The sequence below is a fragment of the Myotis lucifugus genome, unplaced genomic scaffold (assembly GCF_000147115.1).
Source record: "Myotis lucifugus unplaced genomic scaffold, Myoluc2.0 scaffold_2, whole genome shotgun sequence".
Taxonomy (NCBI): Eukaryota; Metazoa; Chordata; class Mammalia; order Chiroptera; family Vespertilionidae; genus Myotis; species Myotis lucifugus.
The window spans coordinates 25,229,639-25,247,011 of NW_005871050.1; the positions used below are offsets into that span (position 1 = coordinate 25,229,639).

The window sequence follows — 17,373 nt, forward strand, 5'->3', positions numbered from 1 at the left end:
GGGCCACAATGGGTTTTTAAACTGGACCGGAGGGCCGGAACAAAAGCATGGATGGAGTGTTTGTGTGAACTAATATAAATTCAAAGTAAACATCATTACATAAAAGGGTACAGTCTTTTTTTTTTTTTTTTTAGTTTTATTCATTTCAAAACGGGCCGGATCCGGCCCGCGGGCTGTAGTTTGCCCACGGCTGTTCTAGACTGACTTGCCTGCAGAGCTTCTTGCCTGCTGAGATGAAACTCAAAGGCTGCTCATTTTGTATTGACATAGTGGGGACACTTCTTTTGGGTCATGAAACATTTCGAGAATATGATAGAACCCATAGACTCTATACCAGGGGTCTTCAAATTTTTTAAACAGGGGGCCAGTTCACTGTCCCTCAGACCATTGGAGGGCCAGACTATAGTTTAAAAAAAAACTATGAACAAATTCCTATGCACACTGCACATATCTTATTTTGAAGTAAAAAAACAAAACGGGAACAAATACAATATTTGTATTTGCATGTGGCCTGCGGGCCGTAGTTTGAGGACCCCTGCTCTATACCCAGAAAAATGCATGTGGCCTCATACACTCAAAAACTTTTAACTTTCTTAGGATCTCTTTTGAAGGTCATACTTATTTCTCTCCAGCTCTCTGAGACTTTAATAAACAATCACTTGCCTCTGGTTGACCACATTTACATCTTAACAGAATTCATAATAGACTTACAACATTTGAGCATTTATCCCTATTTGAATATCTGTTCTTCCTTTCCAGTGAAAGAGCTAGGAGGGGATAGAGAAGTCAAGGCACGCCATAACTCCCTTGCACTTATTGATCCCTTATCAAGCAGTATACCTATTATCACGTGCTGGACTGCAGTGTAGAGACAGACAGACCATTAGAGTATGTTTGACAGAGGGTGGGGTCTGGGAAGGATATGAGTAAGGCCAGAGTAGTCTGTGGGGGGTGGTTGGTTCTAGCATGAATCAGGTCAGAATTGGCAAAAATCACAGTGAGGACAGGGACTGGCTGGTCTGAAGCAGAATATTCGTTAGCCAGCAGCATGTCTCTGAGATAAGCTTCATTACCATGACCAGGCCATGCTGTGCCATGCTGTGATGCTGCTCCATACCTAGAGCTTCAGCCCTTGGATGCTTGCCCACAGACAGGTGATTGACACTGAAAGGCTAGAATTGCTACTGAAAAGCAGCAGATCACAAGCTGAGGGGCCTCTTCAGAGTTGGTAGAACCTTTATAGGATGTAGTAAACTGTGAACACTGGACTGCTGGTAGACCCAATTATAAATCTTTTTGTCTTCAAATGGAATGCATTTATAAGCTGGAAATAACCATAATCAATGATTAGCTGTGTTGCATATAGCTTCTTTTCTTCTTGAGCTTTTTCAAAAAAGTATAATCTTCTTTGTTCTTATTATGTCTCTGGGAAGTAGAAGCAGGTGAACTGCTTATCCCCAACAAACACACACATACAAATTCGGAAAGTTCTTCAGAAACTGAGGCCCAGAGATGCAAAATGACAGTAGTCCCATCACACAGCAAGTCAATGGCACAACCCAGCCAAAAACACATGTGCTCCCCTTTCCCCCAAATCGAGTACCCAGTCTGTCAGCACCCCTTGCTTCATAGAGATATGGTCTTCCCTTGCACAAACCCTCTTCTCAAGCCATCCTTCCCAGCATCTGTCTGACAACACAGCATATTCAGGCAGGGTCAGCTACTAACTGACAGCAGCTGAAACATTAACGGAAGTGGGATGAAAAATAGCCCACAGATGAGTTCCGGATGAGGAGGGGAAGAAATGGGATTACACCATGGTGTGAACTTTCAGCGCCCTCTTCCACTCTCTTCTGGCCAGCTGGACCAGCACATGACTGTTTCCTCTCACTCGGCACCTTCTCGGTTGGGACAGAGTGTTGTGTCTGTCTGTTGAGCTGCAGAGTGATCGGCTAAATCTGCTGCAAGAATTTCCTGGCCTGGGACCCCACTGGGGGTTGGGCTGGAGATGGGAGTAAGGAGATCACTTGTCTTGCTAAAGGTGTGGGCCCACACATAGTCTCCATGAAGATTCCATGCAGGAAAATGCTCAGCCTTGTTGGTCTCCTCCTTTAACTCAGCTATCTGGCTGACCTACCCCATCTCCCAAGGCGGGTACCCCATAGCATGGCCTGGGGGCACAGACAAAATTATTACTTGGGATTGAACCCTTTGACCCGTTTGTGGTTCTTCCTTTCTTTTTCATTTACTTTCCCTTCTTTACATGCCTCCCTGTCATCAGGGTACACAACACCTTAATTTCATCCAGGCCTGCCCCACTCTAAGTATCAGCCTTTCTATCTGCATTGTAGGATGCTTAGCAGTTTACTTTTTTTGATAAGAGCTTTATTGAGATATAATTTGCATATGGTTTACCCTTTTAAAGTTTGTGTATATACAAGATATTGCAACTGTCACCACTAATTTGAGAATATTTCATCATCCCCAAAAGAATCCCCATACCCACTAGCAATAATTCTCCATTCTCCCCTCACCACAGCTCCTGACAACCATTGATCTACTTTCTGTCTATGGATTAGGGTATTTTGGACATTTCATATGGAATCATATAATATGTGTTTTTTATGTCTGGCTTCTTTCAATTTGCATAATGTTTTCAAGGGTTATCCATTATACCTGAATATTACTTTTTATGGATGTATGTTTTATTTTTCTATTTATCTATTGATGGACACTTGGATTGTTTCCACCTTTCAATTATTGTGAACGATGCTGTTATGAATATTCATGTACAGTTCTGTTTGAGTTCTTGCTTTTATTCTCTTGTGTGCATACCTAGCAGTGGAATTACTGGTTCATATGGTAACTGTTTAACTTTTTGAGCAACATCCAAATCGTTTTCCAAAACAGTTGTACCATTTTACATTTTTATATTCCCACCAGCATTTGAAGGTTCCAATTTCTCTACATCCTTGTCAACACTTGTTATTATTGTCTTTTTTATTACAGCCATCCCAGTGGATGTGAAGTGGTATCTCACTGTAATCTTTTGTCTCCCACCCACAAGGCTTTGCTCTTTATTGAGGCACACTGTTCCAGTCTTTGGTACTCATTACTGAGAAGTTATTAAATCTCTGGGAAAAGCAAAGCCCTTTTCTAACTAATGCTTGAACCTGGGCCCATGTCAGGTACTTTGGCAGTGCAAAGAGGAAGATAATTTAGGGACAGGATGAACTTGCCACCTTTGGAAACTCTGCTGTAGAAGGAGCAGTCAGCTCTACCAGTCAGCTGAGAGCAGATGCATAAAAGGGTTTCTTCGTGAACATGATGGCTCAAAAGTGACTCTCTCCTCACCACTCAGAATCTGGCAATATTTGAGAAGTTCTACAGGGCAGTGAAAAGCAGTCAGTTTGGGCTACTGTAACAAGAATACCATAGACCAAGTGGCTTAAACAATAAACATTGATTTCTCACAGTTCTCAAGGCTGGGAAGTCCAAAGTCAAAGTGCCAGCAGATTTGGTGTCTGGTAAGAGCCCATTTACTGGTTTATAAACAGCCACCTTTGTGCTGTGCTCTTACATGTCTAGAGCATAGATGGTCTCCCTCTTGCCTCTTCTTTAAAGGGACTAATCCCATTCATGAGTACTCTGCCATCATGACCTAATCACATCTCAAAAACCCCATCTCAAAGTACCATCACATTGGAGATTAGATTTTCAACATGAATTGGGGAAGGACACAAACATTCAGTCTATTGCAGGTACTCTCTTTCCTTACCAGCCGGCTTTCTGCCTTCCATAAATACTATCATTTATAGCTAATCAAAATATTCCAATAACAGCATCTATTAAGAACTAATGTGCATCCAGTTGATCCTCACAACTACTTATGAGATAGGTACTATTATCAGCCCACTTTTACAGGTGGGGACACTGAGGTTCAGAAATGTGAAGTGATCTGCTCAGCTAATAAGTGGTAACTAATTAATATTGGAGTTGGAATTTGAACCCCAGTGGGGCACTCTGAAGTCAGACCTTCCTTCCCACTAGGTCAGATCTTGGAGGCTTTATTTTCAGTAAATTCCCATACATATGCTCTAAATTCTGGACAGTTTCACATTCCGTGCCCTGTTGCTCTATAGCTTCATTCTGAATAAAGCAGCAAAGTTCCATGTTACAATTTAATTATCTAAAAATGTAATCTGTTTTCAAGCATTGTCTTCTATTGGTACCTTAGTATAAATTAGTTAATAAGATTAGTCCTAAGCTTCCCTAGCAGGACATCAATGTGATGGGCCACAGGAGAGTTACTTTTTATGGCAGAGGAGAATTTGGAGGAGATCTGGAAGCCATAGTCTCTGCCCAAGTAAAACAGATCTAGTTAAGTCAGGACTTTGAGAGGTTCAGGGCAAAAGCAATGATAGTGGTTGGAGTGCTGGAAGGAAGAAATCTAAACGATAGGTATCATTGGGTTAGCTGGTGTACTTATTTAAAGCAGTACCTTTGCTTTTAGTGACCATCCCAAAGAAAAACTCATCTGAACCCACATGGACTCAGAGGCTGAGCATTGTTCCATTTTGGAAAGGGACTAAAGATGCCCATTGTTTGGGATGCAGTCATTCTGCAAGATGTGTCATATCCTTGCTATATGCTCTGACCTAGCCTGACCAAGATGCAGTCCTTAACTGTCCCTCCTTCACTATAATGGCTCTCCTCAGAGGAGCACAACTGGTTTCCCACTAGCTTCCTTATTTGTCTGCTTTCTTTCTAGCTGGGCAAGGCCAAATAGCCAGCCCAAATTTACACATTTTGAAACAATGTGTTTTAGAAAGCAATGTAATAGTCCCCACTTTCCCCTAAGGTGCTGAATAGCACCAGTAGGAGAGAACCATCTCACTGCAGTCAGACTGGGACCGCAGAGTCTATCCCAGGTAAAATAGAACTGGGCTACTATGATCAGTTTTATAGGATTGATTTTCCTATGGTTGGGAGGGACCCAAAATGGTCACCTAGTCCAGCCCCTGGCCTTTAAGTAGAATATTTTTTTAAAATATAAACTCTTCAAATTTAATTTTTGAATGAAAAATGCAGCTGGAAATGCTTTCTAACTGAATCCTAATGATGTATTTGACACTTCTTCCCACTTGACATCATTTAGCAATTGGTGATAATTTGACCTCTCTTCCATTCTTAACCCCATACGTGTTACTTAAATATGTTATTATCTAACACCTTTTTGTGCTCGCCCCTCCAATGAAAGCAGGATTCTCCATGAAGTCAAGGACATATCTTATTTACCTTTGTATCTCTAACCTAACATGTTACTAGCTATTGTCAATGAATAGTCAAGGAGTTATTAGTGCCAGGTATAGTAAAATACCCCCATAAATATTTGTTGAATGAACAGGAATAAAGAGGGAAACAGTGTCTTAACTATCTTTATCCCCACAGGACGGACCATACATGTAAGCACAAAGCAAACACCTTTTAACTAATTGTCCAGTCATCTGTGAAAACAAGGAAAAGGCTTTCATGGTTTTCAAGTTGATAGTTTCCCTCTAGGTGCCTTCTTTTAGACCAGCACCATTTACCATTCAATGTTAATTTTGTTATGTATCACATACTTTTGAGCTGTTAATAAGATAATAAGAAATTATCTCACAGCCATCTAAGGTAGGTGACACACTCATTTTATTTATTGATTTTTAGAGAGACCGAAACATCAATTTGTTGTTCCACTTATTTATGCATTCATTGGTTGCTTCTTATATGTGCCCGCAACCTTGGTGTGATAGCACACTCATTTTAAAGATAAGGAAACTGAGGTGCAAAGAGATTAAGTAGCTTTCCCAAGGTCACAGAGTAAAGATATGCCAAAGCCAGGATTTGTACCTAATGTTTGTGGTCCCCAGAGACCAGGCTCAATTCTTTTTACTTGCATCATTATGAGATACAAAGCTGAAAAATACTGCATACCACCAGCACCCTACCCCATGACTTTGTTTTCTAGCCCTTTTGCCATTCTCTCCCTATGTTTCTGATATCTAGGGTTAAGTCCTTTGGACTATACAGTTCTGTTTTGTTATGTGTGTGTGTTTGTCTCATGGTAATTTAAGGGAACATATAACCTCTTCTTCAAGCCTTTTAACCTCATCTCCACATCCCCCCTCCACCACCATCTCCCAAATGACCTGCACATGTACTGGGACTACATCAGTAGAATGACAGAGAACCAGACCAGAAACATCAGCATCAGGCTGTCAAAACAAGAAATGTCCTAACCTGTAGAGAATATTTTAAAAATTTTTTAATGTATTGATTTGAGAGAGACAGAGAGAAATTTGTTGTTCCACTTATTTATGCATACATTGGTTGATTCTTGTGTGTGCCCTGATCCAGGATCAAACCCACCACCTTGGCATATCAGGGCGACACTCTAATCAACTGCGCTACCCAGCCAGGGCAAGAGTTTCTTAGTTTATTTGAGCCAAACTGATGACATTGTTGGGAAGCAAGATCTCAAATGCTCCTAAGAATGACGGTTTTGCAGTTTCTTTATACATTTGGAATTAAGGAGGGAATGTGAGGGAGATTACCTGAAGGTGGGAGAAAGCAATGCTGGGATCTGATTACAGGATCCTTAACAGGATTATGTGCTTGCTTGAGGGTGGCTATGCCTCCCAGGGGAATGAGAAAGAGGCATTTCAAAGGTGTACTAATGTAGATGCACAAGAATATTGGACAGGGATCGCTTAAGGGAAAGATTAACCTTTTAGTAAGGAAGTTATAAGCTTGAGGCAGGACGATGCACCATGAGCTGCTCAGTTAGGAATTTATGATGGGATCACCTAGTGAGGTCACTGAATTTATACATATCTTTTTTTCATCCATAAGGCTCATCCATCAAAAGCAAAGTAGAAACCCAAGTAGTATTAACAAGGGTAAAAGAAGGGAGGGCTTGCAGTCAAGGAGATTAACAACTGACCCCTGGGAGCTCTGGACAGATTTGTATTTATCACATTAATAGTGGGAGCTTGGCCCTGGCCGGTTTGGCTCAGTGGATAGAGCGTCAGCCTGGAGACTGAGGGGTCCCAGGTTCGATTCCAGCCAAGGGCACATGCCTGGGTTGCAGGCTAGACCCCCAGTAGGGGGCGTGCAGGAGGCAGCAGATCAATGATTCTCTCTCATCATTGATGTTTCTATCTCTCCCTCTCCCTTCCTCTCTAAAGTCAATAAAAAATATTAAAAAAATAGTGGGAGCTTGTTTGTCTCCTGATATACAAGAAGTCTTTCTGACTAGCCAAGAACTGCTCCACTTAGAAAATAGATATTTGAGGGTAGAGAGAGTGAAGACGTTAACCAGCATGAGGATTTAGGGTTCCAGAAGGTGGGAAGAAAGGTAGTGCCAAGAGGGGAGAGAATGGTGTACCAACAGAAGTAAGATGGTAGCACAGACTTATTAGTGAAATTTTCCAGTTTCTCTGAAGGGGAAAATAGCCTGCGGAAAAGTTATTCACACTGAGATGTTAGTGACAATGTATAGACTCTCACAGAAGTTTTAGGATTATAAAATCTTATTGCAAAAAGACAACCATATATCCCAAAGTAATGGACTTCTAATGATGGCATTTTAGGCATCCATGAGAGAAAGGAGGTAAGCGATATTTAGGAAAAGAGAATTTTCTGAGCACCCCAGAAATCATACTTCTGCTTACATATGTGTAAGACCATGCCTCCCTGTGGGAGAAGAAAGTTTCTTTTTCCAACACAACTGTACTCAGATGTATTATTGCTTTTTGTTTGATTACCCCATGATACCCTTCCTACGCTCAGACTGCTGTGTGGAATTTGACTGGAAATACAGGAGATGGCTGAAGCTAGATGCCATGCAGCCTGGTCATTTGTGTTGTAGCATTTTCTTGAGGAGCCCTAAAGCCAGCTTTGATTGATTCTCTGTCAGTTTTCAGCCAGGAACACAATGTGCGTTAAGGATAGTTGGTTAGAAGTCCAGCCACCTTGGAAAATCTGGGATAGGAGAGGGTAGAGTACAAGGTGGCTTTTCTTTCTTCTGTGATTCCTTGCATCTGTGTTGGCCCTCTAAAAATGCAAGGGGAGATTTGAGTCCCACATCTCATTAGTAGAAAAATTGAGGCCCAAAGAGGCAAAGTGGCTTGTACAAGGATATATCAGAGCTTGGGTTATGACTCAGTGATCATGCCCCCAAGTGTTTTTTTTTAATTCTTTAGTAAAAATTGTATATGTTTAAGGTGTACAACATGATGACTTGATATGCATATACATATTGAAAAGATTACTACACTCGCCCTGGCTGGTGTGACTCAGTGTGTTTGTCGTCATCCCATGCACCAAAAGGTTGCCGGTTCAACTCCCAAATAGGGCACATGCCCAGAGGCAGGCTCAATCCCCAGCAGTGGGGTGTGCAGGAGGCAGCCTATCAATGTTTCTCTCCCACATCAATGTTTCTCTCCCTCTCTTTCCCTTTACCTTCCTGTCTCTAAAAGTCAATTTAAAAATCTTAAAAAAAGGATTGCTACACTCAAGCTAATTAACATCATCTACTCACATTTTCACTATTTATTTTGTGGTGAGAGCACCTGAAATCTATCTTAACTGCAACTTTGTACCTCTTGACAAACATCTCCCAATTTCCCCCACCTCCTGCCCATGGTAACCACTGTTCTATTATGTGCTTCTATATATTCAACTTTCAAAAAAATGTACATATAAGTGAGATCACACAGGTATTTTTTCTTTCCATATCTGGTTTATTTCAATTAGCATAACATCCTTCAGGTTCATCCATATTGTTGCAAATGACAGGGCCTCTACCCACACCCCTCCCCCTTGCCATCACCACACTGTTATCCATGTCCATGAGTTCTCTCTCTCTCTTTTGCTTTTTTGCTCAACCCCTCCAACATCCCCCTACCAGAGCTGTCTGCCTGCTCTCTATCCTTAAGTCTGCAGGACCTCTTTTTTTTTTAACCTCACCTGAGGATATTTTTCCACTGATTTTTAGAGAGAGTGGAAGGGAGGGAGGGAAGGGAAGAGAGAGAGAGAGAGAGGGAGAGACAGAGAGAGAGGTGAGAGATACAGAACACATCAATTGGTTGCTTGCCTCCCACATGTGCACCCACCGGGGCCAGCACCAAACCTGCAAACCAAAGTATGTGCCCTTGACCAGGAATTGAACCTGTGACCAGGCCAATGCTCTAACCACTTAGCAACACAGACCTCGGGGCCTCTTTTATTAAACCTTTATTGTTGAAAATATTACATATGTCCCCCTTCCCCCCCATTGACCTCTTCTAGCCTGCCTCCACCCCCTGCCCTGGGTCTTCACCACCCTGTTGCCTGTGATGGGTTATGCATATATGCATACAAGTTCTTTGATTGATCTCTTCCCACCCACCCACCCTCTCTCATCTTCCCTCTGAGATTCTGCAGTCTCTTCTATGCATTTATCTCTCTGGGTCTATTTTGTTCATCAATTTATTTTGATCATTAGATTCCACATATCAGTGAGATTAAGTGCTATTTACCTTTTTATGGCTTATTTCACTTAGCATAATACTCTCCACGTCCCTCCATGCTGTCTCAAAGGGTAAGAGATTCTTCTTTTTTACTGCTGCATAGTATTCCATGGTGTAAACGTATGACAGCTTTTTTATCCACTCATCTCCTGATGGGCACTTGGACTGTTTCCAGATCTTAGCTATTGTAAATTGTGCTGCTATGAACATAGGGGTGTATACATTCTTTCTGATTAGTGTTTTAGGTTTCTTAGGATATATTCCTAGAAATTGGGTCACTGGGTCAAATGGCAGTTCCATTTTTAATTTTTTGAGGAAACTCCATACTGTTTTCCATAATGACTGTACCAGTCTGCATTCCCACCAGCAGAGTACTAGGGTTCCCATTTCCCCATATCCTTGCTAGCACTTGTCATTTGTTGGTTTGTTGATGATAGCCATTCCGACAGGTGTGAGAGGATACCTCATTGTCATTTTAATTTGCATCTCTCAGATGATTAGTGACTTTGAGCATTTTTTATATGTCTCTTGGCCATCTGTATGTCTACTTTGGAGAAGTATCTGTTTAGATTCTTTGCCCAGTTTTAACTGGATTGTTTGTCTTCCTTTTGTTAAGTTGTATGGTTTCCTTATATATTTTGGATATTAAACCTTTATCAGATGTATCATTGCCAAATATTTTCTCCCATTCAGTGGGCTCCCTTTTCATTTTGTTAATGATTTCTTTTGCTGTGCAGAAGCTTTCTATTTTAATGTAGTTCCATTTGTTTATTTTCTCCTTAGTTTCCTTTGCCCACAGGACCTCTTTTTAAAGGCTGAATGATATATATATATATATATATATATATATATATATGCACATATATATATCTGGCTCATGATTTCTTTATCCATTTATCCATCAATGGACACTTGGATTATATATATATATATATATATATATATATATATATCCTATCTAATAATAGACAAACATGGTAATTGACCGTACCTTTGCTACACCTCCCATTGGCTAATCAGAGCGATATGCAAATTAACCACCAACAAAGATGGCGGTTAATTTGCATACGTAGGCTCCAAGCTGTAGAGTGAAGCCTGATGGCCTGGGGCCAGCGGAACAGCGAGGCCTCACGGCCCCGGGGTGGGCAGAGCAGCAAGGGCTGACATTTCCTGGGCCGGCAGAGCAGTGAAGCCTGACGTTTCTGGGGCGGGCTCCAGCCAGAACTCGGCCAGAGCGAAGGCCTGGGCCCATGGTGCCGGAGGCAAACCGGTGCCAGCAACCAGGGGAAATGAAGGCCTATTGCACGAATCTCTTCGTGCAACAGGCCTCTAATACATACATATATATATGTATGTATGTATATATAGTCAGTTATTGTGGAAAAAGCTGCAGTAAACATGAGAGCACAGTTATCTTTCCAGGTACCAATTTTCTTTTCTTCCCCTAGTTATAACATAAATAGCACACATTTTGAAGTACAAAAGCTATTTTTCTGAGTTGCCTCTCCTAATAAAAAGCTATGTAACATGGGCCTAAACTTTTGGGACATTAGTAGCTTCATTTTCATTATTCCTCCCCCCCCCCATCCCATTAGGGACAGTAGAAAATGCAATAAGAATAAATGGGAAGATGTTAGATTTATTGTATAAAACAAGTATTAAACATGAAATAAGTGGTTTCTTTCTTTATTGTTCTATCTTCCTCTCTTTTGCTTTCCCCCCATCTCTTATTGACTAATAAACTTCAATGCCAGGTTACTCCGAAGACTATTGTAAGAAAGACTCTCAAGGTCATGCTTCCACTAGAAAACCTCTCCCTGAGGTTGCCTTGCCTTTGATCCCTTTAGGGGGGTCAAATTCAAAACTCATTTCACATTTTTTTGAGACAAAGTAATTGAAAACTGTTTTTCCTTTTGGTATTGCAAAGATTCACCAGCTTTTGTAAGATTCATGGCAAATATTATTTTGTAGATCATCTAGTTTTCTATCATCAAAAAATACTGAGATTTTATATAATTAGATCCCAGGGGGCAAATGACCCTGCTCCTGTCCTTTCCCCAGTGGGTTTCATTCACTCCTCTCTACTAGTTGTAGCTGTCTGCTTGTGTGTATTTGGGGCAAGAGCAGGACTCATAGACCAGATCAGAGGGTCAATTAGTATGAGTTGAACTCTTTCTAGGAGTTAAAGCTGCTTCTTTTTAAGGCAAAATTAAGGAATTTACTTTGTAGTCTGTAAGGGGTCATTAATAAGTAGTTAATATCCAAGGGGTGAGTTACTCAGAAATTGAAGCTAGATAAGTTTATGTAGGAAAGTATATAATTGAGTTAGTCACCAGAGTCACTGAAGCCAAAGAAAGTGTGATACCAGTTTTCTGGGTATTTTAGGCAAAAACATTCTAGAAGGCAAGACAAACTTTATGTTCTATTGGTTTTGGTTTTTTAATTAAATGATACCTTCCTTGTTATAGGTTTGATATGATTGACATCCACCTTGATAGTGGCTAGGAGGGAAGATTCTAGAATCAGTCAAACATCAGTTCAGATCATGGTGCTACCACTTACAAGTTGCATGACCTGGGGCAAGTCAATTAATTTCTTAATCCTTAGTTTTCTCATCACAAAAATGGTAAAATTATAGTGTCTTTATGACAACATTATTAGTAAGATCCAATAAAATAATGCATAGAAAACCACTCAGCATGATGCCTGGCATATTAATTAAAACTCTATAAGTGCTGGCTATTGAATTATTATTTTTATTACCCTTTATCATTTTTACCTACATCCTGAGCATAATGCCATTTTGTATAGTTTAAACAGTTGTATAATTTACCTATAAGATGGACTCATTTTCATTATAATTTTGACTAATGGGAAAGGAAGGAGGTTCTAACTCTCAAAACCTTCTGCTAATGAAACACAACTTCCCTGATTTATATTCTTCCATATCCTGAAGCAGGCATTTTTCCAAGCTCTGCTTGCATCTTTTATTAATTCGTACATCAATGGTTAGTTTAATATGGGAACTTGTTCACTGTTGTTTGGTGTGTGTGTGTATGTGTGTGTGTGTGTATTTGCATGCAGATGCACCATGCACTTTGGGAAAGTCCAGTGAAAAGAATTTTGAGATCATTCACGTAGAGTCAACTCACCAAGTGCATTGACTTTTTGCTACAATCCTACACTAGATTCCATGGAGAAAATATTTATATAAGGAAGAGTTCCAGTCCTCAAAAAACAATACATACACATGTATACATGTGCTGTTAGAAAGAAAGATGGAATTTAGGATGAGGAGATTAAGATTTCCATTCCTTTTTTCATCACTCACTAGCTTGGTGACTTCAGATAAGTCTTTCAACCTCAGAAACTTGTTCCCCTCAAATGAAAAATGAAGATAAAAATCTGCCTTATTTGATTGACAAGGTCGTTATGAGGCTCCATTCTAATAATGTATGTGAAATCTCTTTGTAAATTGTTAGCTAGGTGACTATAATTCACGAATATGAGTTACAGTTATGTTCAAGTGCCAGATTGTGTGCTTCAGACATCAGATACCTTAAAAGATCCAGATTTGGGGCTGGAGCTATTAGGGAATGCTTCCTGTAGGAAAAGGAACTTTTACTGAGCTGTCAAAATTAGATAGGACTTCAATGGGTGGAAAAGAGTGGAAGGGAGTGTGTAATTTTTGTGGAGGGATTAAAAATAACCAAAGATTCCAGAGGCTAGAATAAGCATTCAAACACATACCAAGTGATATAAAACATGGTAGGGAATACAGTTACCAGGGTAATTATAATAGACTAGAGGCCTGGTTCAAGAATTTGTGCACATTGAAAGAAAATTAATTAGAAGAAATATTTTAATATCATTATTCGCCCTTTCTCTATAATAGAAGGGTCAACCAAATTCACAATCGACAATGACAGATGGAAACACATGTGTGTGATTGGCACCACAGAGAGCTTTATATATATACTAGAGGCCCGGTGCACAAAATTTGTGCACTGGAGAGGGGTGTCCCTCAGCCCAGCCTGCACCTCTCCAATCTGGGAGCCCTCGGGGGATGTCAGACATCCCTCTCCAAACCGGGATTGCTGGCTCCCAACCACTCACCTGCCTGCCTGCCTGCTTGCCCCTAACAGCTTCTGTCTGCCAGCCTGATCACCCTCTAACCACTCCCTTGCCAGCCTGATTAACACCTAACTGCTCCCCTGCTGGCCCGATCTCCCCCAACTGCCCTCCCCTGCTAGGCCTGGCCCCCCCCAACTGCCCTCTCCTGCTGGCCTGGTGACCCCCAACAGCCCTCCCCTGCAGCCTGGTTGCCCCCAACTGTCCTCCCCTGCAGGCTTGGTCCCCCCAAATGCCCTACCCTGGAGGCCTGGTTCCCCCAACTGCCCTCCCCTGCAGGCCTGGTCATCCCCAACTGCCCTCCCCTGCCGACCTTGTTGCCTCCAACTGCTCTCCCCTGCTGGCCCAGTCACCCCTAACTGGATCTCCTGCTGGCCTGATTGCCCACAACTGAGCTCCCCTGCAGGCCATCTTGTGTCCACAAGGGGGAGGCCATCTTTGACCACATGGGGGCGGCCATCTTGTGAGTTGGAGTGATGGTCAATTTGCATATTACCTCTTTATTATATAGGATATAGATAAATTTTCTTAATTAGACCTGCTTTCTGATTTAGCTAAACTTTTTCCAGACTGGTGAAGCACCCCAACTTCTCTTTCAGGTAATTGTCAGAAACACAGCAGTAAATATCAACATGAAGCAGATTATTATTGTAGATCATGCAGGGAGAACAAAGGGTAAAATATTTAACTGTAGCAGTGTTTTACTATATTCTGTGCAGTGAGAAAACCTGAAGCCATTTTCAAGGTCCACCATTTCTTATTTCTTTTCAGTCAGGTCAAGTTTCTAAGCTTTCTAAATCTCTGTTTTCCAGCTAATGTAAAGAAAATAGGATTCCACCAAGTCTCCTATCTACCTACTCCAGGACTTCTGTGAGGATCAAATGAGATGAGGCATGGGAAAACACTTCACAGAAATTTGGTTAAAGTGTAAATGTTTCCACCTGGCTATAAAGCAAGTTGTGTTACTGGGCTGAAGAAACTGCAAGGAGGCTAGTCATAGTTAGGGAAAGGAAGCTGGGCATTTCTATGTGACATCATTACCCGGCTCCCACAGCGACCTTTTCCAAGCTAGGTTGGGCTGTGGGCTGCATTTTACACCACGGGGTCTCGGCAGCTTCGGCTATGATTTGGTGGGGTGTTGCTCCAGGGTGGTGGTGGGGCCTGTGTCCCACTTGGGGGAAGCCAAGTGTTGCTTTGTGGGCACTAGGTCTGCAATGCCATTTCTTGTAAATGTCCAGTGCACATCACAGCAGCTCCTGTGTTGATCATCTTCCCACTGGTGGCCAGTGCACATCATAGCAACCGGTCAAACACTTAGCATATTATATATATATATATATATATATATATATATATATATATATATCCCTCCTTCTAGGCAAGTTAATACCTTATTTCTATAGATCTGTTAGCTCCATCAATGTTAGCTCCATCAATGCAAGGTCCTTGTCCTCCTTATCTGGTCTCTCTCTAACGCCTATCACAGAGAGTAGTTGTTCAATAAATGCTCAACAAATGAAACAAGTGGATGATGGTCATGTCAGTTACTATTCTTGTCTGGCTGCTTTAATATATGCATATCTCAGAGATACCGTGGGATTGGTTCCAGACCACTTTAATAAAGCGAGTATCACAATAAAGCAAGTTGTAATCTTTTTGCGGGTGGAGGCTCATGCCTTCTATATATATATATATATATATATATATATATATATATATATATATACACACTTATGGAGCAGAATAAAGTGAAGTACGATAAAGTGAGGCATGTCTGTATTTTTTCATCATCAGCCACTGAATTAGGGACTATCTTTTAATGCCCTCAGTGTGGTACAGCCCCATCTACTGTTGGGATTTATGAAATTCTTTGCAATGATGCCAATACTTGGTATGTTTTTTTCTCCACCCTGTCCCAGAAGACTCCTTACTCCCAGTGAACAATAAGGTAACCAGCAAGTCGTGTGAGTACAATGGGACCACTTACCAACATGGTGAGCTGTTCATGGCTGAAGGACTCTTTCAGAACCGGCAACCCAATCAGTGCACCCAGTGCAGCTGTTCGGTAAGACCCTGCATCTTAACGTTCCTGATAGCCCCTACCCAAATAAGAAAGCTTCCTCTGTACTAATACCTTTAGTTTGAGCTTGCATTGTAGGGTGTTTGAATGGAATATGAATTGCATTTAAATCATAGCATTCCTGTCAATCCAGACACCCTGATTTCATCCACCCTGAATAACTCTGTTGAAGAGGTCAGACCCAGTCATATTCTGGTCTTAAAGCTTTGGGACTGCTTAAAGGACAGTGATGAATTGGTGGTCTTGATATGCACTTTTTAAAAAACAGTAGTTACAGCAGTAAAGCCTTCATTTGAAGCTTTAGGGATAGATACTATGGGTGGAAAAGTCACTGGCACGATCTAGGGCCATTCAGTGAAATTCACAAGAAAATAGGCAGTTTCTTAGTTTCATCTCTGAAGTATTCCATTGACCAGTTCATACCTGGTGCCCTTCAATGAGAACTCTCTTGACAAAACATGACTGATCCTGTGACATTACTTGTCAAAAGAGTGTATATACTTAAGCAATGAAGTATACTGATTATATCTTCATCTAATTGTGCAGTCCAGAGAATGAAATAGATAGAACCAGAAAATGGAGTTAAATGAGTATTTAAACTGAAGTGTTAGGGAATGAAGTTAAATGTAGAAACAACTGTTTTTCCTCTAAGGGGCATTTAATGCTGGATTTCCAAGGGTGATTATAATTCACAAATATGAGTTACAGGGATTTTCAAGTTCGAGATTGTGTACTTCAGACATCAGACGCCTTGGAAGATCCAGATCCATAGGGGTTTTTAGTAAAAATATAGTATCTCAGTAGTTTGGGATAATTTGGTTGTGATCTTGCCTTCCTGAACTTTTAGAAACCCTTCTAGCCCCAGAATTATATGCTTCTAAGAACTAAGAACAAGGCTTAAAAAATAATGTTTGGAACATAGAACTTTAGGGAATGTAGATTATGCAAAAACAGGCATAACAGCAAGTAAATTTTATCCTCTCCTTTGCCTTGTGCTTGACTGAGCTGTCAATTCAGATCATTTGTATAGTCTTGTATTACCCCAGAGAGCTTGTATCTTGGGTTTGGATGAGAGACTAGTGAGAGTTACAAAAGGTGGCTATCATGCAAATCCACATTCCCCAAAATCCCCAACATCCAGCTGAAGTATGACGAGGACCAAGGGATACAATGATCAGAGGACAGAGGAACAAGACTGTATTTGGTGGTTTGGAGGCCCATGGCAGTCCTCACACTGACCACTTTGTGATATCTTAGACCAGGATGCACAAAGAAGATTGACAATTCTTCTCTTTCTTAATCTCTGGTGTGGTAAAATAGTGAATAGAACAAAGTAATACCTAGTAAAATTTAGAAAGTACCTAGAACCAACTGTGGGAGACCAGTGTGGAAGGACATGCCATGTTTTGAGCCTCTTCTCATTCCAGGTACCTCTTTAAGCCGCCTTCTGACCTTAATTCTGTTTCTTCTTGGCAGGAGGGAAATGTGTACTGTGGTCTCAAGACTTGCCCCAAATTAAGCTGTGCATTCCCTGTCTCTGTTCCAGATTCCTGCTGCCGGGTATGCAGAGGTAGGTATCCCATCTATATCTCAAGACCCAAGGTGCTG

At 41.1% G+C, this 17,373-nt stretch overlaps 1 protein-coding gene across 3 annotated transcripts in view; it reads left to right on the forward strand.

The window, feature by feature from the left end:
- Positions 1 to 17,373, forward strand: part of CHRDL1 (chordin like 1) — a 155,475-nt gene that overhangs the window by 89,207 nt on the left and 48,895 nt on the right. For 2 of the 3 annotated variants that reach the window (XM_006082234.3, XM_014459367.2), the window contains exons 5-6: positions 15,605 to 15,750; positions 17,242 to 17,335. In XM_006082234.3, the coding sequence (XP_006082296.3) occupies positions 15,605 to 15,750; positions 17,242 to 17,335 (240 nt within the window). The remainder of the gene's footprint in view (positions 1 to 15,604; positions 15,751 to 17,241; positions 17,336 to 17,373) is intronic. The other variant, XM_023758604.1, reaches the window with a different exon arrangement.